Raw genomic sequence first — 25,388 nt, 5'->3', positions numbered from 1 at the left:
GTTCTTGGTTTGAATGCCTGTGATGGACAGAACATCTATATTTATCAGCTCAATGATACAGTTGATGTTATTATTTTTTCCGTTTTGATCAGATCAGGCTACTGTATGGTGTTCTGATCAAATTAGGCTATGGTCTTCAGTCACTAGAATATATCTTCTTATTGATTAAGCAAATAGTGATTATGATTAAATTCAGTGGTTGACAGTTACTATAGTCACTAGAATATTTTATGCATTTGTGAATGTAAGACCAACCACCACCTACCCATACTCCCATAGAGACGATGCAAGCGTTTCAAGTTTGACACCAACAAAGAACTGTAGAAAAAATTGGTCAAATATAGAATGAAGCAGAAAAAACACTAGCAAATCACAAATTATTCAAAATTTTATGTTCATGATGATTATTTACCAACAGTTTCTCTATGTTTACAACTTCACACGAGTGACACGACTAAGGTGTTCGGGGTTGGTGTGCATACAATTTGTATTTGAAACCATAGGCAAGGTTTAACCAAATTAAACCTATCAGAAGATCATTTGTTGTCGCTGCGCTCTGCACTTATTTTTATTCTCCTTTGTCTGTTCATAATTGTTGCTTGGTGCATTTCATAGTTCAAACCTGTTCCAGTTGGATTCCATTTTATGTTTCCTAGTCTAAGTCACTTTTACTTAATCTCCTACACTCTCTAGTCTCAAGACAGTTTCTTCCATATCCTCCATCCTTTGTTGCCATATTGATCAAGAATACATATGCTTGATTGTTCGAAATTCAAGCAGTTGTAAATTTGTAATAGGGAGGATGCAATTACAGTATCCGGTGATCACGGTGTTTAACATTTATTACACATTGCAGAGCCGTTAGCATTAGATCTAATTGTTAAAATGTTTCACAACACTACAATCAAGCATATTCAACGCCATGACATGCCTCTGTTAATCAACTCCAACTCCCAAATATGTGAAGTCGGGTTGCCATGGATAGATCAAGCCAGGAATCAAAACCACACCACCAGGGGATGGGTAACTAGTAACAACTAACTACCATCAAAGTTGTCAGTAAATGACCCAACGTACGTATGTACAGTAGTATGTGTTATGACAATGATCAGACTCAACCCACTCCAATAGTCCAATATTAAAATTTAAGTTACCATCATGCCAACGAACCCAGGGAAGCACAATAAAACTTCAGACTACTGGCTCTTGGATACGTTAGTAGATCATGTACAGAGAAGATACAAAAGGATACTGTGGACGGATGAATGAGGAAGGAATTGGACAATCAGTCAATCATAATACAGAAATGAAATATTTACGGCCAATATAATTCAGATAGAATTCATGTCATGTCATTCACCTGAATGATCAGGTTAATCACTTCAAGAAAACATAACGTTGTAAAAAGTGAAAGCAAGCATGCAGGAAAAATAACACTTGAACATGGTCATCAAGCTTCCAGCTAAAAGAACAATTGATATAGAAGCATTCTTAGACGTGTTGATGAATCGCCTGCTTTCAATTACCTCCTCAGAATAATATAGACTCAATCGAAAACCAGGACTTAAAATTACATGTGTGCCCAGAAACTGAAAAAAATTTGCAGTATTAGGATTCATAATAAGACACCAATTACAGAAACTGTCTTCAGAAACACGTAATAAAGACAGAGATAAAGTTTGCTTAACACGAAAGAAAGATGGAATCCCAGCAATCCAAGACACACCAATTCACCTTTAATTTCCCCATCATTCACAACTGATGTAGCCTAATGGGATAGAAAATAGAGAAATATGAATATAGATCAAATCTAACATATGCATAAACAAGAACAGAACTGGCATACGAATGCTTCAATGAACTTGACCAATTACCCTTTCACCAAAAATCTAACTTGACAAGCTCAATCAAGACACTTGTGTACCATTCCAATCTTATGACGTGTGTGTGTATATATATATATATATATACACATCCCCCCGCGCGCCCGCGCAGATATATATCTATATATTTCAAGCATACTTTGTATATATCGTATTTTTTTTATTACATTTTGAAAACGCAAACCTCATATGATCAATATTACTGAAGTAACTACTCAGTCAAAACATTCCTAACTCAGTCTCACACATCAAAAGGGGTCGCTATCCATAGAACATCAGGTCCAGCGAACTTTCTTCTTGTTCCTCCCTTGATATGTTTCTAATATAACCAAAAACCACAGTACTAACAGATTATATGATTCAGCATAGTAATTTAGGAAAAGCACTCGAACAGAAACACTAAAACAAGTTAAACACCACACCTGCTAATGCGAAACCCAAAATTTTCGATGCAATTTAGAATGATTCCCTTTCATCATATTGATTTAGCCAAAGCATCTCTTAACAGACCGGATCCATACTCAATCACCAAACCACCACATTATACAAAACAGAGAATACCGAAGCACATTGCGAAAACACCTAAATATTTAAACTGTAATAGATGAGGCATCATAAGAAATCCATAATAGGTGCCAAATAGATCTCAATACTAAATATCAAAGCTAGAAATGCCTAACACTGACGCAGATCAGGTCGACTCCTCAGCCTTCACCTCCTCACCGGACGCAGCAGTAGAAGCATCTTTCTCCTCAACGGCGGCGGCGGCGTCGCTACCAGTCTCGGAGGCGCCGTTCTCAGCAGCAGAAGCATCGGCGTTCTTAGCCTTGACGACCTCGAGCATGCGCCTGCTGATCTCCTTAGAGTAGATCTGGAGGATCTTCATCCCGGACTCGCCGCTGACCTCGGTGGCGGCGGAGCCACCGGCGGCGGCGAAGGCGTCTTGCTCGATGAGGCGCGCCTGGGAGTCGGCCTCGTCGGCGGACAAGGTGCCGTAGCGTCTGGAGAGAGGGGAGGGAGTGGTGAGGGTCTCGATGAGACGGTCGACGACGGCGTTGCGGGTGCGCTCGGTCGGCGGCCAGAGGCTGTAGTTGGGGGAGGCGGAGGACGGCTTCCGATCCTGTGAGTCCTGCTTGGGTGGGTCATGGGAGTCGACCTCGACGGTGCTATCGGCGTCGGACATTTCTGGAAGCTTCAAGATTTATGAAAAGGAAAAATGGAATTGAAATGTGAGAGAGGAATGGAGTGGAGTGAGGTGAAGTTATAGGAGAGATTTTAGGGATGGGTTACCTTAGAAGGTTTAAATTGTCGACGCTGGATAGTGAGAGCTGAGAGCTGAGAGCTGAGACTGAAATGTGTGTGTTGATGCTTTACCTTTTATCCTTCTGTTCTTATTTTATCTCCTCTACCTTCAAAACCAAGGGTTGTATTGGGCATTGGGCTTCATCTCTTAGCACTAGCAAGGTTTCACATTTGCGCCTTCACGGGTTATACGCTCTTCATATAAGTGACTGAAGTGCCATTCAAAATGTAACGTCAGAACATATTACACGAGCCCAGTCCCATTAGATCTATCGGCACAACTTTTCTCTTTCCATGCGGGAGGTCGTGAGTTCGACTCGCAACAAACTTGTTATAATATTTGAGTTTTGTATGAACAAAAAAAAAACATCTTGCACGAGAGCTAAAGTTGTTATGGACTGGTTGGTGCTTGATTACATGGGTAACAATGTCATGATCTCCATAATTGAATTATGAAAATTTAGAATGAGGCCCTAATTGAGGTGTTGTTTGGCTGATTGTTCTATAGATCGTGTTTAATCTGTTTACCAAATTCTCTTCAGTGCTCAATTTCAAATTGTCTGCATAACCTTTGACGGTTACAAAACCCTTCTCTATTCTTTCCCTCCTATCAACGAATTAATGAGGTGGAACATTCAAATAAAATAAATGTAATCACACCTTTCGTATATTTTGGGTGGTGCTATTGGTATATCTCACGTAGAACATCTCATGCATGTATAATGCAAGTAGTGAATTTGTAAATATAACAGAATTATGGTTACTGAAAATTAGATAAGCTCCGTAAATATAAAAATAGTCAGTGTGAATAACATAATCCTTATAATTTAGCCAACAAATAAATGATTCATGCTCTACGGTTACTATGTTTGAAATGTGACCCAAATAAAAGACACATATGTTATCCATTTATATAGACTTGATGTAATACAACCCATAGAATCAGAATTATATATATATTTTCTTATTTAGACTTAATCTATACTAATTAAGACACTATACCTTAGGAAATTACTGAGAATAATTCTCTTATAACAAGTTCATCCTATATTGACCGAAGTCAGATTATCGCATAAGGGCGCGGTTTGCAGAGGGCCTTGAAGGGCTCAGCTTTTGACATGGACTGAAATAACCCCTCGGCCATGTCAATCACTTCCCCATCTATCCTCTCCCATTCAAAACATTGAATCAAGGCTCCCAACACCATCCCCATCAGTCTTTTTCCCAATGGAGCTCCAGAACAAGCTCTTCTCCCAACGCCGAAAGGAATCATCTTAAATCCTTCGTGACTCTTTCCGCTATCAAATCGCTCAGGCATAAATTTGGTTGAAGACTCCCACAGGTCTGGATCTCTATGAATGCTCCAAGCGTTTACCAAAAGCTGCGTACCGCGGGGTACATGGAAACCACTGATTGTGCATTCCTCGGAGGATTCGTGCGGCACAAGAAGTGGAGCTGGTGGAAATAACCTCATCGACTCTGTGTATATTTTCTGCATGTATTCTAGTCTCGGCAAATCTGCTTCATCTAACAGTCGTTCTTGTCCAACATTAGCTTCGATTTCAGCTCGGGCCTTGTCCATTTCGTTTGGATGGTTGAGAAGGAGTGCCATTGTCCATTCAACGGCCGTGGATGCTGATTCAGTTCCGGCACGTAGTATTGTCTACACATTTTGAAATATCAAGAAAATTCAACCTTAATCCAAAGATCAAAATTCTCCACCATTTATAGAAATGTAAGAGCTTATGCATGTAGTTATATCACCAAATTTTTCCACCATATATACAACTTTTGTACGGCAAATTTCTGAGCATTATACATAACATTATACAACTATTTTTTTAAAGTACACAGATAAAAACATTACACATAACAAATCCCTCATTTTTTTGACTCCGTACGTATAGTGACTAGGAATTTGAGCATACAATTTTGAATGACATATTCCATGTACACATGCATGTTTACTGTTGGACTCGTTGAAAACTAAGAATCCGTGAGAAAATGATTATCAACTAAAATACATATAATTAAGATTCTGTAATAGAACGTCTGCGTACTCACTCTTGTGTAAGTGTTTGCAGGCATGGCATGGATAACGTTTTACCCTTCTCGAATAGTCGTATTATAATGTTAGAGAATTAATCATTTAAACCCTAAAGGCTAAAGCTATTTTTAGTAGACCGTACCACTATTGAAGAGCAGAATCTCATATATGCATGTACTTACAGTGATAACACCTTTCATGGTTTCGTCAGTATAGAACTCAGGATCTTGCTGTTGCAAAGAGAGCATAATATCGATCAACGTAGGCTTTGTCTCGATACAATCCCCATCACTTCTCGTCCTTCTTTGCTGGTCGATCAAGCTTTGAAAAAATCCATCCATCTTCTTCATCAACTCCATCATCCTCTTCTCCACACCTTGAAAATCCACCAACTGTAGAACCGGGAAAAAGTCATTAAGATTTGATAGCCCATGAATCTGCAACAACTCCTTCATCAACTCCCTAAACCGCCTTGCCTCCTGGTCCGCCTCATCTTCACTATAATACCTCTTCCCTCCTATCATTTGCATCAGGACGTTGAAACTGAGTTTTTTTAGTCGGTGTCTCAACTCCACCTTTGTCCATGAGTCAGTGCCACAATCTCTTACCAGCTCCTTCAGAAAAACATGAACCTCCTCCTTTCGAAACTCGACGAGCATGCTGAGCTGCTTTGTCGAGAAGAGCTCCAAGGTGGTCAGGCGTCGGAGGGTGCGCCAATAATCACCATAAGGTGCCCATATTAACGACTTGTAGTTGTAGTTCAAGTGCTTTCCGGCAAGCGACCGCGGACGGTTGGCGAATACGACGTCATTCTTGATGAAGCATTCTTCGACCGCAGATGGTGAGGAGACTACAAGCAGGTTACGATACCCCAGCCGGAGAAACAGAACGGGGCCGTATTTTTGAGCGAGATTATGGAAAGTTCGGTGAAGAGGTTCTTTCTTGTTTCTGAGCAAGTGGAGATGTCCTATGATAGGGATTGAAGGTGGGCTCGGTGGTAGTATTTTTTTAGGGTTTTGTGTGATGAACTTACAGGCAAACACAATGAGGAAGAAAGCTAAGCTCGTGCATAGCCAGATAAATTCTTCCATGAGTAGATAGAGAGTGATTATAGTTTGTTCAACGAGCAGGACCTTGATCAATTTAGTTTTATAGAGCTTAGTGGAGATCATTGTCATTCATGAGATCAAACAGCTAGCCAAGTTTACCCAAAAGGGTGGTGACGTTATCAGATTGGTGACTACCAATTGTAGTTTTGATGACGATTTTCAAAGCGGCGAGGTCATGAACATTAAAAAAAATGCTGTAGATTACTCCATTAATGGGAATCATCTTGTTGAAATCAAACCAGAATTCGTTAAATATGCAATGGTCCCTTTCTAGCAGCTCACATTCATGTAGTCTTACTCTTTGGCTTTCCTCAATGGTCCGTTCTCAATGGCACTGAGATTCGAACAAGGAAAGATATTCAATCATTTTCGATACATGGGAGTAAGAACCTAAAAGAAGAAAAGCAAATCATTCAGCATCAAATTCTCTTTATTTCCTTAATTTTTCTAATTTTTTTAGTGAGAATTGATAAAATTTCTATCATTTTCTAAGTTGAGTAAGAAAAATCCTACCTGCTAAGTATAGAAAGAGAGAAAATGAGGAAAAATGGAACACTTTATACCCAAAGTCCTCGAACATTTATGTACATTAATTATAGAGAAGTATATATGGACTTTTAATTCACACAGTGACGTGAAAGGCAAATGTGTTTTTTCTTTCCGCCGACCATATACCGTAGATGAAGCCTCATTACACTAAAATATATATATTAGCCCCCTTTTAAAGAGAGATATATTTCTGGGTATTTTAAATGGATAGCTCATTAACTAATTTTTTGATTATATTTTCATATCTTCACAGTTCAAATTTATGGTTTAATGTGTAAATTACTTCTATAAAATTTCAGCTAAATTAGTGATCGTTAAGGTATCAAACTTTGCGAAAGCAGTGAACGCACCAACTCTGTCAAACTTGAACCGTTCATGTTTATAAGATTAAATGCCAATTTAAGTGTCTTAAACACCTCCATTTTGGCTGAAATTTTATAGATGTGATTTTTACATTAGCCTCTAAATGTTGAACAATGGAGATATTGAAAAGCCATAAAAACCTTTAAAATGAAGAAGTTTGTTAAGTGACATATTCTTTTAAAAGACCTAAAAATGGATCAATTAGTAGAAGAGCCCTCTATATATATCGGCTCACTCTTTGGCCATATTTTCGCATCACATCTTTACGTATCGTATAAATTTTAAAGCATAATGCATAATTGACTTTCAATTTGACGATATTTTGAGTTTACATAGAATTTCCGCAGATAAAGCCTACAGGTTCTATGCCAACATAACTGGCAACCCTGCGCTGGCATTCAGTTCATCCCAATCGATAAGCTTCATTACTCCTGCAATATCATCAAAGGCATCGTTATATTATATCATTCCTTCCGGCTGAAGATATCGATTTCGATTCGGTGACTGCAGATCGAGTAGCTAATTGAAGGATATATATAGCATGTCATCAGGCACTCAGGCCCTTTGACAACATCATATGCATGCTGCGCTATAAATGAATTCAAAGTTTCAAACCATGCATGCGTATGATATGCTTTGAATCGGTTTTTCTCTTGTTCTGACATTTTTCCTGTGGATATATATAGCAACCTAGCTACCCCATTTATTAGCTTTGTACGTGGATCCAAAAGGCAAACGTTTCTATAGCTTATTCGATTTGGATATAGATATGAATGTGCAAGTGCTCAACTACGTAACAATTTTTGCAGTACGTACGTAGGTTGTACGTGGTGATCGTATTCGTCCTGATGGTATATAACTATATACTATGTATAGACATTGTTACGTAAAATATAAGTAATAACACAACGATTGCCTCTAGCTAGTGGATTCATATATGTGTAAGCTCAAGACATATAGATCTAATCAAAGGAAAGCTCTTCACATATTAACTTTGTTGACTTGTCTTCATACATAATATAATTTCCTGGTTATGCAGGACACACAAGTACGAGGGATTTAACATTTGGGCTCTTATTTGGTCTTCACATCCTATGTTTACATTGAAGCCTCAATAACAGGGCGTGGTCTGCAGAAAGCCTCCAAGGGATGGATCCTTGGCATTGTAAGACCCAACCCTTCACTCATGTCCACTTTCTCATCACTAATCCTCTCCCACTCAAACGACTGAACAAGGGTTCCCAGTGCCAATGCAATAAACCGTTTGGCTAGAACATCCCCGGGACAACCTCGCCGTCCTGCACCAAATGGGAGTACCTTATATCCCTCACCACCTTCACTGCTCAATCCCTCAAACCTCTCCGGCTTGAATTCCGTCGGGTCCTCCCAGTACGCAGGGTCTCTATGAATCGCCCATGCATTGATCACTAGCATTGTACCCCGCGGAATATCAAATCCCCCTACAACACAATCTTCGGAAGCTTCACGAGGCACTAGGAGTGGAACAGGTGGGTGCAAGCGAAGTGCCTCCGTGATCACATTTTGCAAATAATTCAATTTCGGCAAGTCTTGCTCACTCAATAGACGATCTTCACCAATCATTGCGTCTATCTCAGCTCGTACTTTGTTCATCTTTTCTGGGTTGTTTAGCAATAGTGCCATTGCCCATTCCATGGTCGTTGATGCCGTGTCAGTCCCAGCCACCAGTAACACCTACAGTTATGCAATCAGTAGCGACTTTGCAATGCAAGCTAGCTAGATTTATTCACGAGTGACTGAGTGAGTAAACATTTTCATATCTAAACTGTTAACAATTAACCAGATTTCAACGAATGGATTCGAGTAAATGAAGTCACGGTTGGTTGGAGAAAGAATCTTACATTGAGGACGTCTCTTATGTTTTGTTCATATTGATTATGGTATCTATAAGAAATGCTTCAAGTATCTTATTGAATGTGGCCAAACCAACTATATATGTACCAGCTACTGTTACAAATATTCGAATCAAATTACTCATGCTTGACTTTAATTAACATAAGAAAATTTGCTAGAAAACATAAGAAGACTCACTAGCTAATTAATGTACGTAACTATCTGTATATCTCTTATCCTTGGACTTTGGCGCAACAATTTTATAAATATGCATATCTTTCAACTACTTTATTTGTTCTTGGGTTCGGCCGGCAAATATTTCAACCTTATCAGAACTTTTACCCATAACAAATTATGCACGACGTGACGCGTGACTAAGATATTTGAACAACTAGATAGTAGATACTGAAAAAGAGGAAGACATATGACCATCTGATCCAATTTAATCTGCATGTTGTCAATAACCTAGCCTTCGGATCAAGTTTGATCAATGTCTTGCATGTAGTGGGTAATGAGGTTAAACATAAGCGAGGAAAGAAGTCAAGTTTCTCACAACTACTACGTTTTTAAGTTAATAAGAAATCAATGGAAGCGAATTATGTACCATAATGATGCCCTTGATAATATCGTCGGTGTAGTAGTTGTGTTCTGTTTCTTGCAGTGCCAACAAGTTATCAATCATAAACTTACTCTTAGCCTGAACTGTCCCGCGAACAGAATTGACTGCCATGATTTTCCGACGATCGTCCAGCAAACCCTGCAAGAACTTGTCCATCCTCCGCGACAACCCTACCATCTTCTTCTCCAATCCCATAATATCCATCCACTGCATGAACGGCAAAAAGTCTCCCAAGTTTGTTGTTGCAGATAGCTCCACCCCTTCCTTAATGAGCTCCCTGAGATTTTTAGCCTCGGCCTGGTCTACCACATCTTCGCCGTAAAACCTTCTCCCCACCATCGTCATCGTCATGGCATTGAACGAGAGTTCCAAGAACTTGGTCTTTAGATCCACACTTCTCATGCCATTGTTGCCGATGGTTCTCCTCATGATCTGATCGAGAACCACCCCGACTTCTTCCTCTCTGACGGTCTGAAACGCCGCGAGACGAGAGGAAGAGAAGAGCTCTAGAGTCACGACGCGGCGGAGATTTCGCCAGAGGTCGCCGTGGGGAGCGAAGGAGACGGTGGTGTAGTCGTAGTGGAAGACTTTCCCGGCGAGCATGCGGGGGCGGTTGGTGAAGACGATGTCGTTTTTGGTGAAGCATTCTTCAGCTGCGGAAGGGGAGGTGACGAGGAGGACTTGTCGTGAGCCCCACTGGAGGAGTAGGACTCTACCGTAGCTTTCCGAGAGAGCTTGCAGGGTTCGGTGAACTGGCTGCTTTAGGAGATGGAGGTGGCCGATGATCGGAAGTGAGAGAGGGCTTGGGGGAAGGTTGTGGTATTTTTGTTTCTTGGATATGAAGAGCTTGTAAATGAGAGCGATGAAGATGATGAAAGCTAAAGCACTGAACAAGAGTGAATCTCCCATTTTGTTTCAAAGGAGCCGTTTGGTTCTTTTTTTCTCAGTCTGGGTTCTGGAATTGGCTTTAGTCCAGTAATGATCAGACATCCACCAGAATATATTATATATCCCCGGTCCTTTATAGGAACACTTCCACGTTTAGTCTCGACTCTGGAATGGAAGCAGACCATTCCTAGCTTGCCATTTTTTTGTTATCGGGTATCTGGTGAACGGCAATAAAATACATGTAAGATTCGCCGAACCACAACGTTTGGACATTATGTTGAGGATCGATCTGGTCGTTTGTTCCTTAAGGAAATGGATGCCATGTGCCATGTGCCATGTGCCATGTAAAAAGGGAATTGCGGAATTCCATAACAACTTGGGTAGAAAATAGTAGTGTACTAGAGCAACGAGAATATAGCAAAAGGAAAACTAGAACAAAACAGAAGGCATTCCAGAAATGAGAGCAAAGTAGCTAGGTACGTTGGGGGCTGGTGACTTGTGGAGCCTATTCTTCAGAGCACAACCTCTTCATGGCAAGTATTCTTCAATTACAAGGTGTACAAGACACGACCGAATGATATAAGCTTGTGGCGTTTTCTTTCATGCCTAATTTCCGCACTGAAGCCTTTGCATCAAGCGCCGTGGTTTGCACAAGGCTTCCAATGGCTTGAGCTTAGGCAAGGTGAGGCCTAAACCTTCACTCATGTCCACCTTCTCTTCACCAATCCTCTCCCACTCAAACGACTGAATCAAGATACCTACTACCAACGCAATCATCCGGTTGGCTAGGCCGGCTCCCGGACATCCTCGCCTTCCACCACCATATGGAATTAGCGGCCGATACTCTCCAGAACCTTCACTAGTACTCCACCCTTCAAATCTCTCCGGCTTGAATTGGGTTGGCTCATCCCAAAACTCAGGATCCCTGTGAATGGCCCATCCATTAATAATCATCATTGTACCACGAGGCACATCAAAACCGCCTACTACACAATCCTCAGAGGTTTCACGAGCTCCTAACAGCGGAAAAGAAGGATACAACCGAAGCGTCTCATTGATCACATTTTGTAGGTACTTCAGATTGGGAAAGTCTCTCATCCAACAGACGTTCTTGCCCGACTTCGGCATCCATTTCCGCCCTTACTCGATCCAATTTATCTGGATGGTTTAATAGAAGTGACATTGCCCATTCCATGGCTACTGCCCCAGTCTCAATCCCAGCCACCAACACCTACAGGTAGTTTTAGTCTATTAATACAAAACTTTGTACACTGTCTATGATCACCAACAACATAAAGCTAGCTGTTGCGAGAACTGAAGCTAACATTATTACTAACATTAGTCTCTGGCCGCAGAAAGCATTTGAGGAAACTATATGATCTCGATAAAAAAAAATTAGCTAAGAGAAGGTTAAGGAATTAGTTACCAGAATGAGGCCTTTAATTACTTCATCTGTGTAGAGCTGTGGTTCTGTTTGTTGCATCAGAAGTAGGTTATCAATCAGCAACTTCCGAACTTCTCCTCCATTACATTGATCAGAATTAGATGACACAAGTTTACGACTATCAGAAACTAAAGCCTGTAAAAACCTGTCTGTCTAGGCCATTACGCTCACCATCTTCTTCTCCATTCCTGATACATCAATCCACTGCAAAAATGGCAAAAAGTCTACCAAATTTGTTGCCCCGTTTAATTCAATTACATCCCTAAGCACTTCTCGGAACTGCTTAACGTCTTCTGCATCTCCAGCATCTTCGCGGTGATACCGCTTTCCCAAAATCATCATGGTCATGGCATTAAAGGAAAAATCGGTGAACTTGGATTTGAGCTCAAGTTTGGTTGCTGTCTTACCCTGGCAACTCTGCAAGACACGATCGAGTAACAACCTTACTTCATCTTGCCTGATACTTGAAAACATGGCGAGCCGAGATGGGGAGAAGAACTCGAGGGTCGTAATGCGGCGGAGGTTGCGCCAGAGGTCGCCGTAGGGAGCCATGACGACGGTTCTGTAGTTGTAGTGGAACTGTTTCCCGGCGACCAGGAGTGGGCGATTGGAGAAAAGGACATCGTGCTTTGTGAAGCATTCTTCGGCGATCGAAGGGGAGGTGACCAAGAGAACTCTCCGTGTGCCCCACCGGAGAAGTTGGAGTTTGCCGTATTTTGCAGAGAGAGATTGGAGGGTTCGGTGGATAGGTTGTCTGAGAAGATGGAGGTGACCGATTATAGGAAAGCAAGGTGGACTTGGGGGCAGATTCTTATACATTGGTGAACTCTTGGTTCTGAAAAAGTTGATGAGAAGCAGAGCAAAGACGGTAACAGCTAAACTGTACAATAAGGGATCACCCATTTTTTTTATCACTTCAAGTTCAATGTTCTTGGTTTTTGTATGTTCAGTGGGAATAAGACAAAGGAACTACAAGACAGAACCAAATGGGGTGTAGCAGCCGGATCCATAGCAGCCGGAGTAGGACCAGTCTTAGTGCTCTGGTTTGACATCGGATCATCATCAGGTTTAAATTTAAAAAACAATCTCTTGGGCCTCATATGACAGCCCAATGGACCAACAATGCAGCAAGAGAATCCAATTAAGGAAGCCCAACTGACCACATGCCAAATGGAGTGGAACTGCATGGAAAGGGCAAATTAATTTCCAATAGGAGTCTCTGCAAGTCACAGAATCTCTATCATGGGAAGCAAGTTACTTTTTTTAAACAGTCGATGGGAACATGAACACATCGAGGTGATCACAATCGGAAGGATGGAAAAATGACGCAAGATGAAAGAAGAGCTTTCAAATTTGACCTTTGAGCATGATGAACAATAAATTTACATATGTTAATATGGTGTACGAACTATAAATAACAGATCCAGACAACCCTGTAAACCCCGAACACATTATGCTCACAAGTCACAATCCCTTAACCCCAAAACATTGTTCATCGACATAATGCAGAAATCTCTGATCGAGCATATATATGCATCAACAGCACTAACCTACTACTTCCACATCTCCAAACGATGTTGCTGCTGCGAGGCTGGACATGGCTTGCTAGCTTCAACGATTATGAAGCGGGTCTGATGCGTTAGGAACTCTCCTCTTGTCTGCAAAGAAGGCTTCAAATGAGTAGTGGTGTCTTAAGCGCGCCCTCTTCTTCTCCTCGTTTAGCTCTTGCTTTGCTTCCAGCTGATTTGCCGACGAGTACTGCCGCTGATCACGAACAACTGGTGCTGTAGTTGTCGTCGTATTTTCCTTATGCCCAGAAACTAGCACTGCCAGAAACACCAGCCCTATCATTCTCCGCTGTAACTCCATTTTGTAATCGAAGAACGAAAGAGGAAACACCATGGAAAAGCTATATGGCTTTGTGAGAGCTTTGGCAAGGTTTGGAAGAACGAAGTAGCTAGACAAGGGAAAAGTTGATTAAAAGGTGGAGGTGGTGGTATTGAGTACGCCCTGCAAACAAGGGACACTTCGCACGAGACGAACACTACTAAGCTTTTGTATTTTGGAAAATTATTCTTTGTGCTTCACGAGAACTCTTTTTCACACATCTTGCTTTTTATCTGGCTTTCTGTTTCAAGGGTCTGAGTCTGGCTCAGTCCAAGCCCTATATAAGGCAATAAGGTATACACATCTTGGCTCTTGTGCCTTCTTCTTTGTCTGGGTTTTGCCTGTCGTCTTCGGAAGCTAACCCTACTACTCAAACTAGACAAAGGAACCCAAGGCTTCCCATTCTCTGCATGTGACCATGATCAGGTACAATTACAAACACCAGAAATGGTTTCATTGTACGCACAACAATGTGAAGCAAATTTTAGCCGTCTGTTTTGCCATCGTGCATCTATATATAAGTCATTGATTTTAACTATTTACTGAATAATTAGTGTCCGGCAAATAGAAATAAGAAATATATAAGGACGTATCTTCTCAGAAAATATATATAAGGTTTATTATTGCCGGGAAAATTATCTCAAGGACGTAGGACGAGACGTAAAGAGGTTTATAGAGGTAAAGTAGAAACGGGTTTGAGTGGTCATATCATGCGTGGGTTAGCGATTGGGCGTGAGCCTTCCCGATGTTCCTTTCCTTCTTTTTTGAGGGTTCCCAATGAATGAGTGAAATAGACCGGGGGAGGAGGAAGAGGAATAGTCGAATTGATCATCTTTTGATTGTCTTATACGCCACCTTGACTGGTGGAGCTGCGCTGTACTGGAGGATTCTTCTTACTTTTCACATGATATGATATGATTTGAAATCAACCAGTAGCAAAGCCATGCATGGAGACTGAAAAGCGTACGTCTTCAACAATGGGGGACAAAGGGACATGCTTGGCTCTACACACTTGGCGTTATGAGTATTTATAGTAGTAGTTTCTCAAGAGTAAAGAATCTAGCGAGGCCAAATCCAAAATTCAAAAACTCATAGGTCATAGTTAGTCACGTATTATCAAACAAAATTACTATGCACTCACTACTTAGTGGCAACATTGTTATTCAGTTTCATCTACGTAAATATGTCTATAAATCATGTAAAAAACAGTCAAACTCATACTAAACTAATTCGAACGCTGGTTTCCAGCAACATAACTGTTGTATAATAAACGTTTGTGGGAAATGAGCTGCAACGTTCTCTGGACTTCCAACGCATTAGTCTTTCGGTCCATGAAGCATTTGAAATTCCATTGATCGGTTCATCTCTGCACTCTTATATTCTCCATCACCACCAGGTTGATTTCATAATTTTCATATATAAATCATTTTTTTATAAATAAAACTCTTAGAGAATAGAAAAACGGGAAAAATGGCATAAGGGTTGTCTGCCCCGAATTTAAGACCCAAATTAAAGTCTTTCCATTCTGGGCCTGCTGAAAGGCCCACTCAACTGCCGGAGACTTGTAACGAAACTAATCACCACCGTCCCTTTCTTATTTCACAGTTTAACAGCGTCACACTTTTCACACTCTCCTAACTGCCGGAGACTTGCAGAGCGCTTAACCAACTCAACATCTAAGTAAACGGCGGATTCCGGCTGCCCACCCCGTCACCTGAACCCTAGCTTCCAACATTGACCACGATGATCTCCATCAACTCCGCCGAATTGAACTACCTCATCTTCCGTTACCTCCACGAATCAGGTTCCGTTCGTCTTCCCAATTCTTCATCATGATTGCAACTGCTCTCTTTCTTATTTAGTTTTCTCTGATTTTGAACAGGCTTCACTCATTCAGCTTATGCTTTCGGATTCGAGGCCGGAATCAACAAGAGCACCGTTGACGGTAACCTAGTTCCGCCGGCTGCGCTTGTTACTTTCGTCCAGAAAGGCCTTCAGTTTCTTGAGCTGGAGGCCGACTTAGGCAACAGTGTAAGTCACTTTTTTGTGTTGATTAGTATTCTGCTTTGGAATTTTGAAGTTTGGAGCTGGATTCATGCTTGTAAATCTAATACAGAGTGATGCGGACATGGAGGATGACTTTTCGTTCCTGCAACCGTTGGATTTCATCACAAAAGATGCGTATCAGTTGCAGAAAATTGTGAAGGAGAAGAAGGATAGGATGAATGCTGCTAACACTGAGTCGAAGAAGGAAAGCGAAAGGGGAGTAGAGGAGGAGAGAAATGAAGAAGAAGAAGAAGAAGAAGAAGAAGAGAATGGAGGTGATAAAGCGGACAAGGATGGGGAAAAGGAAGTTGGAAAAGAGAAGGAGGAGGTGAATCTGGATCACATTGAAATGGAGAAGTTGCAGCCTGAAGAAAATGGAACCGGTGGAGGTAATTAGCGGTAGCAGGCTGTATTTGGTTTTATGGTAACTTGGTTTCGGATTGTGATCATTTGAATTGTATGTGCATGTGTGAAACAGGGGTGGAGCCAATGGAGACCTCGCCAAGCACATCATCCGTGCCTGGTGAAATTCCTACTAGTGATGTCATAGTTCTAGAAGGGCATACCTCAGAGGTTTTTCGACTATGTCCCTGCATTGTACAATGCTATGTTATGGTGGAAGAGTTACTAGAGTATGGTTCCATGAAATTGTTCCTCTAATTTTTACAGGTATTTGCTTGTGCGTGGAGTCCAACAGGTTCACTTCTTGCATCGGGGTGAGTTACATTGTCATTCATTGTTGGCTAGATTACTGCATTGAGACCTTGGTTTTTTGTTACAGACATTACCCATATGTATTGCTTTGTTTAGTTCTGGAGATTCAACTGCTCGAATTTGGACTATTGCCGCTGGAAGTTGTAGATCTAGCATGCAAAATGAACCTGCACATGTCTCAGTGTTAAAGCATTTTAAAGGGAGAGCCAACGAGAAAAGCAAGGATGTGACTACACTTGATTGGAATGTGAGTGTTTAAGCATTTGCAATTGAAAATTGTGGCATGACTCTCTCTCTCTCTGTCACTTGTTTTTGCTAAAGTAGTTATCATTTTATAGGATGATGGAACGTTGCTGGCAACAGGTTCCTATGATGGGCAAGCAAGAATATGGGGTAGAGACGGTGAGTTATTTTTATCTTAATTTTCTACACGCTTATGGTTAATAGATACTGACCGGTAATCAGCCAAGGTTTTTGTTATCATTAGTTTTTTTTTTTTAATTACTGGCAGGATTTTCGTACAGGAGAGTTAAGGTCTACTTTGATCAGACATAGAGGGCCAATCTTTTCTCTGAAGTGGAACAAAGAAGGTGATTATCTTCTGAGTGGAAGTGTTGATAAAACTGCAATTGTGTGGGACGTAAAGACTGGCGAATGGAAGCAACAGTTTGAATTTCATTCAGGTTCAGCACTGTTTTGAGTTTGTGCGTCTGGTAATTTTTAACTTCTGTGTGGTGTTAATCAAAGTCAAAAATATTTTTCAGCTCCAACTCTGGATGTTGATTGGCGAGACAATACTTCTTTTGCAACATGCTCTACCGATGGTACAATACATGTTTGTAAGGTTGGAGAGAACCAACCAATCAAAACTTTCTTAGGCCATCAGGTTTGTGCTTGTTTAGTTACTATTTGAACTGTGTTCAGCGGCTCTGTCCATTTTTAGGTTCACGAACCATTAATGAGTCATGATACATATAATCCAAATTACTTGAGAGATCGGTATTGACAATCAATATACTTGAGAGTTCAGTATGCATATTGTCAATACCATTCCAAATAATTGATGTTGGTTGCTAATCTGCTACATAATAAACTAATTAAATATCTTTAGCTTCTCTAGTGAGAGTAACACGCGTTCAATTATATATGCTTAAAGACAAGGAACTCATGAGTTGTTTCAATTTTATCCAACCAGGATAATGATGGTTACTAAAGTTTTACTTTTTCAGGGTGAAGTTAATGCTATTAAGTGGGATCCGACTGGCTTGTTATTGGCTTCTTGTTCTGATGATCATACAGCAAAGGTGACGTAAACTTCATCAATCACGATTGTTAAATATTTAAGTATTTGAGATATGGTACTCTTCTTATCAAAATTTATCATTAGTGTGGACTGTTAATTCCGCACTCTTACCAATCTCCATAATCTTGAAGACTTGAATTATTCAGTTCATGATATCTCTTTATTCTGGTTAACTTGGGAGGGGTTAGAAACTCACAGTATTCTTTATTTATTTAATTTTCAGATATGGAGTATAAAACAAGACAAATGTTTGCATGATTTGAAGGAACATGTTAAGGTATTTGTGGATTTTTCTTGTGTGAGTTTCTGGTATATGAATCCCTATTCGTAACATAATGGAGACATCTTTGTAGGAGATATATACCATCCGGTGGAGTCCTTCAGGACCTGGCTCACATAATCCAAATCAACAATTACTATTAGCAAGGTAAATGCGTTTGCTTCTTCTTAAATGTCTGAGGGGTACATATCGTCATGTTTGTTTGATCCCACTCAAATGACATGGTCCTGGAGTACTACTTGTGTGTTCCTTATGCTTTCCATCTTTTACTTTGAACCAGTGCTTCTTTCGATTCATGTGTAAAACTCTGGGATGTGGAATTAGGGACGGTTATTTACAGCTTATATGGCCACAGGTAAAAATGCTGATGATTCAATATCTAATCGCATTGTAATGGTAGCTCTGTGATTGACTGAGTTTTTTTTTTTTTTTTTTTTTTTTTTGCAAAAACCTAGGGATCCCGTATACTCTGTTGCATTCAGCCCTAATGGTGAGTACTTGGCCAGTGGATCTATGGACAAATCCATGCACATATGGTCTGTGAAGGAAGGTAAACTCCTAAAAACATACACCGGAAATGGTGGAATATTCGAAGTTTGTTGGAACAAAGACGGTGATAAGATAGCTGCTTGTTTTGCCAACAACCATGTATGTGTTGTGGATTTCCGTATGTAGTGCAATTTCTTTCAGTTGTAGCCCTGTAGCTTATAGATGACAATGAAAATTTTGATTCTTTCTTATATACTATCCCAATAATGTTTTGGGGGTCTGCAGTTGAAGACTTGGTCCTTGGTTATAGCAAAGGGTATGAAATTGTCCCCAAATAGTGTTCTCAGTCTGCCAAAACTGATTATCATACCAGCAATAATGTGCGTGGATTTTTTAGAAAATGACCAGGAAAGGGTTCATATGAAAAAACTGCAATCTATTTACAAACACCACTCAATTGGATAACAATTTAACATCCCCTACTGCATTCATCTATTCAACCTGCTAAACAATTTGTCCGCAGAACAAATCCTATAACCACTAAACAAAACCTAAATGGCTAAATGCAGGTAATGGGACTATGTAAGCAAAACCTTTGTCATCCTAAAAACAAAAAAAAAACAAATCCAAGCATAGATTACAGAAGCAAGCAAAAGCACCGAGCGCAGGTGTTCACCAAAGAGAAGCCCTTCCACACTGATCTCGCAGGGACTTGATTTTCTAACGATACAAAACTAATCATATCTGTCAAACTCGAGGTCACTTCCAGTCATTCTATAAGATCTTCAAAGAAGTATGCGGGTACCTCTGGAGGAGAAGGCATCACTGCCACGCATTTGAACTGTTTCCATAGACATAATCATTCATATCAGTACCGTAGGATATAAACTAAAACAAAATCAGAAGATACACTTTACAGCTAAATACCTTATGCCGTTTGTACTTTTCTCTTATAGCTTGCAAAGACCCTCCTCTTCTACCCAAATACAAGTCATGTATGATAAGGACACATTCCTTCAACTCAGATGGTTTGTATCCTGCATATTGTTGCAGCGATGAAGTCTGTAAAAATCAACTAGTCAATAATGGCCCGCCTCACAATCTGATGAATGTAGTACACTCTTTAACAATCACTTACCCATGGATATATCCTTGGATGGATGATAAATCTAGTAAGAAATACAACAGACGCAGCCACCAAAGATGGCAAAAATTTGACACAATTGTAGTCTAGCAAGCTCAGCTCTGCAAGGTAGTAGCCTAGAAACTCAAAATTCAAATCAGGGTCCTGTAGATAGGCACAACACAATAGATTAGCTTCTCAAATTTAATCCTCCTAAGCAATTTACATGTCAGAGATATAGACCAGTGGGAATCCACTTACTTTGCCCTCTTCAGCAACCCTATTGAATCTCCTGCAAATACAACCAAATGAGAAGGAACATAAGTGAGTCCAATTGGTAATCAAACTGAGAATTAGAAATGCAAAAACATGGAGGAAATATAAAAACACCTCACTTACATACCTTAAAATCGTCTTTATTGTCGGACTGCCCAATTCAAATTTCAAGACCTTAAGTATATCAGCCTCCATTTTGCACACCTTTTCCAACCACAAGAAGTATCAATCTACAGCACTGCATTATATAACTGCGGCAGAAACGTAAACACTTGCTAAGATTAGACAACAAACTACTAAACTCACTTCTTCCTTAGTATATGTATTATCTGTTATGTAACACAATTCCTCCACATGTGGAGGTGTGATCTCCTCATACTTCCTACAACCACACAAACAACACGATTACCAACATGATCCAATGAGCTCAACAATAAAATCTAAGCCAAAACCATCTCAAGTCCCATCTATATTAGTACTTACGAAGCAACAAGCATCGAAGAAACACCAAGTAACTGAAGCATTTTCCGGTTGAGAGAATTGAAGGACAGGAACCTATCGACATACGAAACGGTAAGGTAGAGAGTATCTGAAAGCAGCTTGTACTCCTCTGCAACTTCCACCAACCAGTCCACCAAGACTCCTCTCATATTAGCAGTAATGTCCTTCTGAATCTTTGCCAAGTAATCAGGCAAAGGCCTTCTATTTGGATCCACCTGAACCCAAAACCAACCACCACCATTAGCTCCAATTGCTCTAAAACCCTAAACCCTAATGACATTCAATTCAAAGTTTCAAACCAAAACCCAGAAATGTACGATACCTCCAGGTTGTGAAGATAGTCGTATATGTCACGAGCATATGGCTCGCACATTTGGGGATCCGACGGCGTCGTTTCGACCTCCTCCGTCTTCGGCGGCAGGAGTTCCGGAATGATTGTCCGCGCTTTTTTTGCGGCCCGGGATTTCGTCCTGGATTTCCGCTTCTGCGGCTCAGGCTCAATGAGCGGCGCGCCGGCGTTTTGGAGACGGGGGAGCTCGCCCAGCACGACGCGCTCCTTGGTCGGCGTTCGCTCGATAGAGGCGGCGGCTTCTTCGGCCTTCCGCTTCATGGCGCGGGTGACGCGGACGCAGTTCTCTTTCTCCTCCATGGAAGTAGAGCTGGGATTCGGAGAGAGAAAGAAGAGTGAGATAATTGGAGAGAGAGAGAGAGAGAAGTGACGAGTTAAACGAGAGAGTTTTGTAAGCGAGAAATTGAGGGCGCCATTTTGAAACCCAAAGCTTTGGCGCTCTTGCTTTTTGGTCTCTCTTCTGTGTTTTTGAGTTTTGGATTTCATTTGTTTTGGTTTCGAGTTTCGACCGGCGGTTCAATTCAACCAATTTTGGGTCAATTTTTGAATTGGATTTCGTTTTGGTGCTGCTCAAAGCTCAATTGCTTTGGAAGTAAAAGTCTTTCTTGCCCTTTAAATTATGTCTATTTACAACTTGCACCCACGTTCGATTACATAATGCTGCCGTTTATGGAAATAAATTACATTTTATTATAGGGACACTCAATGTGACCGATGACCAATGTTACATGAACATCAGAATCCTTGATTTATAATTTAACATACTTTATTCAGTAAGATTTTTTATTCGGAAGTTGATTGTGCCTCTAATTTGAATATGAGGATATTCACATGGTTCTCTTCTAGAAAAAGTTACTACCCTCCTTGGCTCCTTCCATCATTGATAGGAAAATCAACTTGACTCCCCTGATTATCTGTGTTAATTTTTTCATTCGGTATTCTGAGTTGTTCAACTTTCAGTTCAGCTGTTGTCGGGAAAATAAATAAAAAAATGTTCAGATCAGCTCTGTAACAGTGGAACATTTCCTTCAACTCAGTACTCTGTGCTCTTTCAGTGACTAATCTCGTATTGTTGTTAAACATCTTCGCTTTTGGATCAAACTTGATATATTTGACGAATCAAAGGTTGCATTAGTTTTACCAGAGTCGATCACTTCCCCTCTACGGTTATTCCTCATTCCAGCATCAATGTACTCATTCAGTCACTTTATAGTACTTCCTTTGTTCTATCTGGATCACACATGATCAACAGTGTAAGTCTTTTACTAGCTTCCATTATTCTTGTTAACTAACTTCACCATACCAGTTTTACCTTCTGGGAAATTGTTGTATAACATAATGCTCCAGAAATTTCAAATCCTACAGAAGAATTTCCCAAGGAAAATTTATATTAATGCTTATAACAGAAGCTATATATACACAAGGCATTGAGAGAGATTGAGAACTGAGATATGTAAGCAAGAATTCAGTATTTCCCTTTATATTAGACTCTCAAGAGAAGCTGAACATGCAGGATTACAGAGATGGCTTACAAATTTGCATCTAGCTCTCTACATGTGAACTCACTACATGAACCTACCCACTTTTCCTATACCTAAGAAATCTATGATACAGTTTATAAAATAAAAGTAAACCTAACAACTATAACTTAAGAGCATTATTCTCAGCACAAGATAGAGGCTTTATCAGTGGGAAATGGTGAGTAATGGGCCTCATTTGTTTCACTGCTGAACCCTACCCTGAAATTCACATATTAATCAGAGTTAGCTAAAGGAACCGTATAGGAGCAGCCTATCAGTAATCCAAAATACAGAAGGTTCATCTGGTGCTAACCTGGCACGAAATGCTATGGAATAGTGCAACCCTTCAAGCTGGTATGGGAGCAGACTCAATATAACAACACCGCCAGATGTTCCTACAGTATTGGACAAGCCCTTGCCCCAAAAATCTTTGCACTTGAATTCTTTCATGCTTTTAAATCTCCAAACAAGGATTGTGGTAACTGTGAAGGGCAATCCATTTTTGCCACATATTTGAACTGTCCATAGAAAATTACTCCATTTAGACAATCTTTTCATTTCTCATCTATGGGGAATCAGGCATTTAGATATACGTAAGACATACCTTGGGCTGCTTGTATTTATCTCTTACAGCTACCAATGATCCACCACGTCTACCCAAGTACAAGTCATGGATGATATGAACACATTCTCTCAAATCAGCTGCCTTATAACCAGTGTATTCTTGCAGTGCTGGACACTGAAATGAATACAGTTTAGCAATTTCCTCCATAACTAGAGACCGGCAGTAATAAAATAAGTAAATTATCACATACATACCCAAGGATTCATTTTTTTATTAGTAATAACTCTCGCAAGAAAAACAGCTGATGCAGCAATTGTAGAAGGCAAGAACTTCACAAGTTTGTAATCTACCAAACATAGATCTGTGAGGTAGTAAATCAAATACTCAAACTGCATATTAGGAGTCTGCAGGAAACACAGAAGAACAAAGCAGTTAAGATCAGCAATATCAACTTGGCAACTCCAGATATGTGAGAGATAAGTAGAAGGGAAACTTACTTTGTAGTAACTCTCTTGAGCAAGGTCAATGAATTTTCTGCAAAAAAAATGATCAAATGCACAATTAATCAAAGCTTTAGGCTTGTTGAGCAGCTTCACTAATCAACTGAATATGAGCGTTGAAAGGTCAGAACCATCATTACCTCAAGAATGTACGAACATTGGGATTTCCCATTTCAAATTTCAGAGATAGGAGTATATCAGCCTCCATCTTGATCAGCTATACAATCACCAGAAGAATACAATTAGTACGAATCCTATATGAAATGTCCACAAGAACAAACTAATTGGTTAACACATATATTCAACCACAAAGCAAAGATCATATACCTGCTTTTTACTGTATGTGTTTTCGGTAATGTCAGAAAGCTCTTCTGCATTCGGCGGATCAATCTCTTCATACTTCCTATTGATCAATTTGAAAACAATCAGTTAGTAACTAGACAACAGCAGCTCTTAACACAGTAAGAGTGATCATCAACATACGAGGCAATGAAGATCGCGGCCACCCCAACTAACTGCAGCTCACTCTTTCGCACCACATTCATTGACAGATACTTATCAACATAAGACACAGCAAGATGAAGAGTCTCCGGAAGGAGTTCATATTCATCTTGAACCTCCACAAACCAATCCACAAGAACACCTCTCATATTCGCATTGATCGAATCCTTCTGGATCTTCTCCATGTAATCAGGCAATGGCCTTCTCTTTGGTTCCACCTGAACACCAAACCCATCTCCATTATAACCAAAACAACCAAATCCATTGAACCCAAATACTATCATACAAAACCCATCATTACATTCAACCCCAAAATCACAAATTCAATTGCGTTATACCTTTTCAATTCTAATTGACAAATACCCAAATCATAAAAGAACCAAAGATTCGATCTTTACCTCCATACGGCGGAGATAGGAGTAGATATCGGCAGCGTAGGGACCACAAAGCTGAGGGTCTTCATCCTCACGGGCCGCCTTCTTCAGCCTTTCCAATTTGGGTTTCTGCGGCGGCGCGAAGACCCTCTTATTGCTATTGGCCAAGGAAACAACGTTCGCCGTACTTCCGGTGACGTCACCAAGAACATCCCTCTTCTTGTTGGCCAGCTGCTGCTTCTCCTCGACGAAAACGGCCTCGGCTCTACGCTTCGCAGCGGCGCGAGTGACCGGAGCTTCGGGTCTCTCAGCCACTGTGGTAAAAGCCATTGCGGTTTGAGTTGGGGTAAAAGGTCGTGGCTTTCAGTCACGGTGGCTGTTTGAGCTTTGTGGGTTTGGAGATGGTGGAGGTGAGAAGTGACAAGTGGGATGGGGGATTTGTAGAGGGTCTGAAATATTTGAGATGGGGAAAAGAGAGCGGGGTGTTGAAGTTGTCTCTGAAAAGTCATGGATTTGGCGCTTTTTGGTTAATGTTGAATTTTTTTGGGTTTTGGAGTTTCAGGTGGTTTTGGTTGTTGGGGTTATTTGAGTGTTTTGGTGGTTTTGATTTGAATTTGGTACTAAAATTTCAGAATAAGACCGGTTTCCCGCCTGTTGGGTTAAATTCTCAGTTTTATCGAGACAGACTTCCGTCATGAACACTATTCCCCATGCCTATTTCAGTGCTCTCTTAAATCACCGTCGTCCATTTACAAATTTACTGAGATCAGTATACCATGCAACCTGTAATCAGAAAATAGATAACTAAAATATATATATATATAGGGAACTGAGAATTCTCACTCTAACAATTGAAAACTAACTAATGATCACAACCTCACACA

The 25,388-nt window shown here is 40.5% G+C and overlaps 5 protein-coding genes and 1 pseudogene across 6 annotated transcripts; 1 reads left to right on the top strand and 5 right to left on the bottom strand.

Annotated features, from left to right (window-relative positions):
• Window positions 1-2,380: 2,380 nt before the first annotated feature.
• On the bottom strand, window positions 2,381-3,290 carry LOC126782969 (MFP1 attachment factor 1-like). 2 transcript variants are annotated; one of them, XM_050508333.1, is made up of 2 exons: window positions 3,174-3,290; window positions 2,381-3,075 (listed from the first exon to the last, which is right to left on the bottom strand). In XM_050508333.1, the coding sequence occupies exon 2, from the start codon at window positions 3,064-3,066 to the stop codon at window positions 2,575-2,577; it is 492 nt and encodes a 163-aa protein (XP_050364290.1). In that variant the 5' UTR covers window positions 3,067-3,075; window positions 3,174-3,290; the 3' UTR covers window positions 2,381-2,574. The 2 variants fall into 2 exon arrangements, with proteins under 2 accessions (XP_050364290.1, XP_050364291.1); XM_050508334.1 differs by having other exon boundaries at window positions 2,381-3,068; window positions 3,174-3,267.
• An 873-nt stretch (window positions 3,291-4,163) lies between these two features.
• LOC126782968 (cytochrome P450 81Q32-like) lies at window positions 4,164-6,323 on the bottom strand. Its single transcript, XM_050508332.1, has 2 exons — window positions 5,415-6,323; window positions 4,164-4,848 (listed from the first exon to the last, which is right to left on the bottom strand). The coding sequence occupies exons 1-2, from the start codon at window positions 6,321-6,323 to the stop codon at window positions 4,246-4,248; spliced, it is 1,512 nt and encodes a 503-aa protein (XP_050364289.1). The 3' UTR covers window positions 4,164-4,245.
• A 1,893-nt stretch (window positions 6,324-8,216) lies between these two features.
• On the bottom strand, window positions 8,217-13,017 carry LOC126784272 (uncharacterized; annotated as a pseudogene).
• A 2,576-nt stretch (window positions 13,018-15,593) lies between these two features.
• LOC126782928 (WD40 repeat-containing protein HOS15-like) lies at window positions 15,594-19,085 on the top strand. Its single transcript, XM_050508284.1, has 14 exons — window positions 15,594-15,767; window positions 15,846-15,994; window positions 16,080-16,398; window positions 16,488-16,582; window positions 16,679-16,725; window positions 16,820-16,970; window positions 17,062-17,125; window positions 17,248-17,406; window positions 17,488-17,609; window positions 17,953-18,027; window positions 18,250-18,303; window positions 18,380-18,453; window positions 18,587-18,661; window positions 18,762-19,085. Exons 1-14 carry the CDS (start codon window positions 15,707-15,709, stop codon window positions 18,979-18,981), a joined length of 1,665 nt encoding a protein of 554 aa, XP_050364241.1. The 5' UTR covers window positions 15,594-15,706; the 3' UTR covers window positions 18,982-19,085.
• A 152-nt stretch (window positions 19,086-19,237) lies between these two features.
• On the bottom strand, window positions 19,238-21,444 carry LOC126782830 (putative cyclin-A3-1). Its single transcript, XM_050508157.1, has 8 exons — window positions 21,018-21,444; window positions 20,678-20,910; window positions 20,501-20,576; window positions 20,322-20,398; window positions 20,180-20,210; window positions 19,934-20,083; window positions 19,723-19,857; window positions 19,238-19,636 (listed from the first exon to the last, which is right to left on the bottom strand). Exons 1-8 carry the CDS (start codon window positions 21,342-21,344, stop codon window positions 19,565-19,567), a joined length of 1,101 nt encoding a protein of 366 aa, XP_050364114.1. The 5' UTR covers window positions 21,345-21,444; the 3' UTR covers window positions 19,238-19,564.
• A 1,042-nt stretch (window positions 21,445-22,486) lies between these two features.
• LOC126783405 (putative cyclin-A3-1) lies at window positions 22,487-24,948 on the bottom strand. Its single transcript, XM_050508868.1, has 9 exons — window positions 24,529-24,948; window positions 24,113-24,348; window positions 23,957-24,032; window positions 23,770-23,846; window positions 23,627-23,663; window positions 23,384-23,533; window positions 23,169-23,303; window positions 22,878-23,082; window positions 22,487-22,783 (listed from the first exon to the last, which is right to left on the bottom strand). The coding sequence occupies exons 1-8, from the start codon at window positions 24,832-24,834 to the stop codon at window positions 23,011-23,013; spliced, it is 1,089 nt and encodes a 362-aa protein (XP_050364825.1). The 5' UTR covers window positions 24,835-24,948; the 3' UTR covers window positions 22,487-22,783; window positions 22,878-23,010.
• Between the last annotated feature and the right edge of the window lie 440 nt (window positions 24,949-25,388).

Source organism: Argentina anserina, chromosome 2 (assembly GCF_933775445.1).
Source record: "Argentina anserina chromosome 2, drPotAnse1.1, whole genome shotgun sequence".
Lineage (NCBI taxonomy): Eukaryota > Viridiplantae > Streptophyta > Magnoliopsida > Rosales > Rosaceae > Argentina > Argentina anserina.
This window is presented reverse-complemented; position numbering and strand designations above follow the sequence as displayed.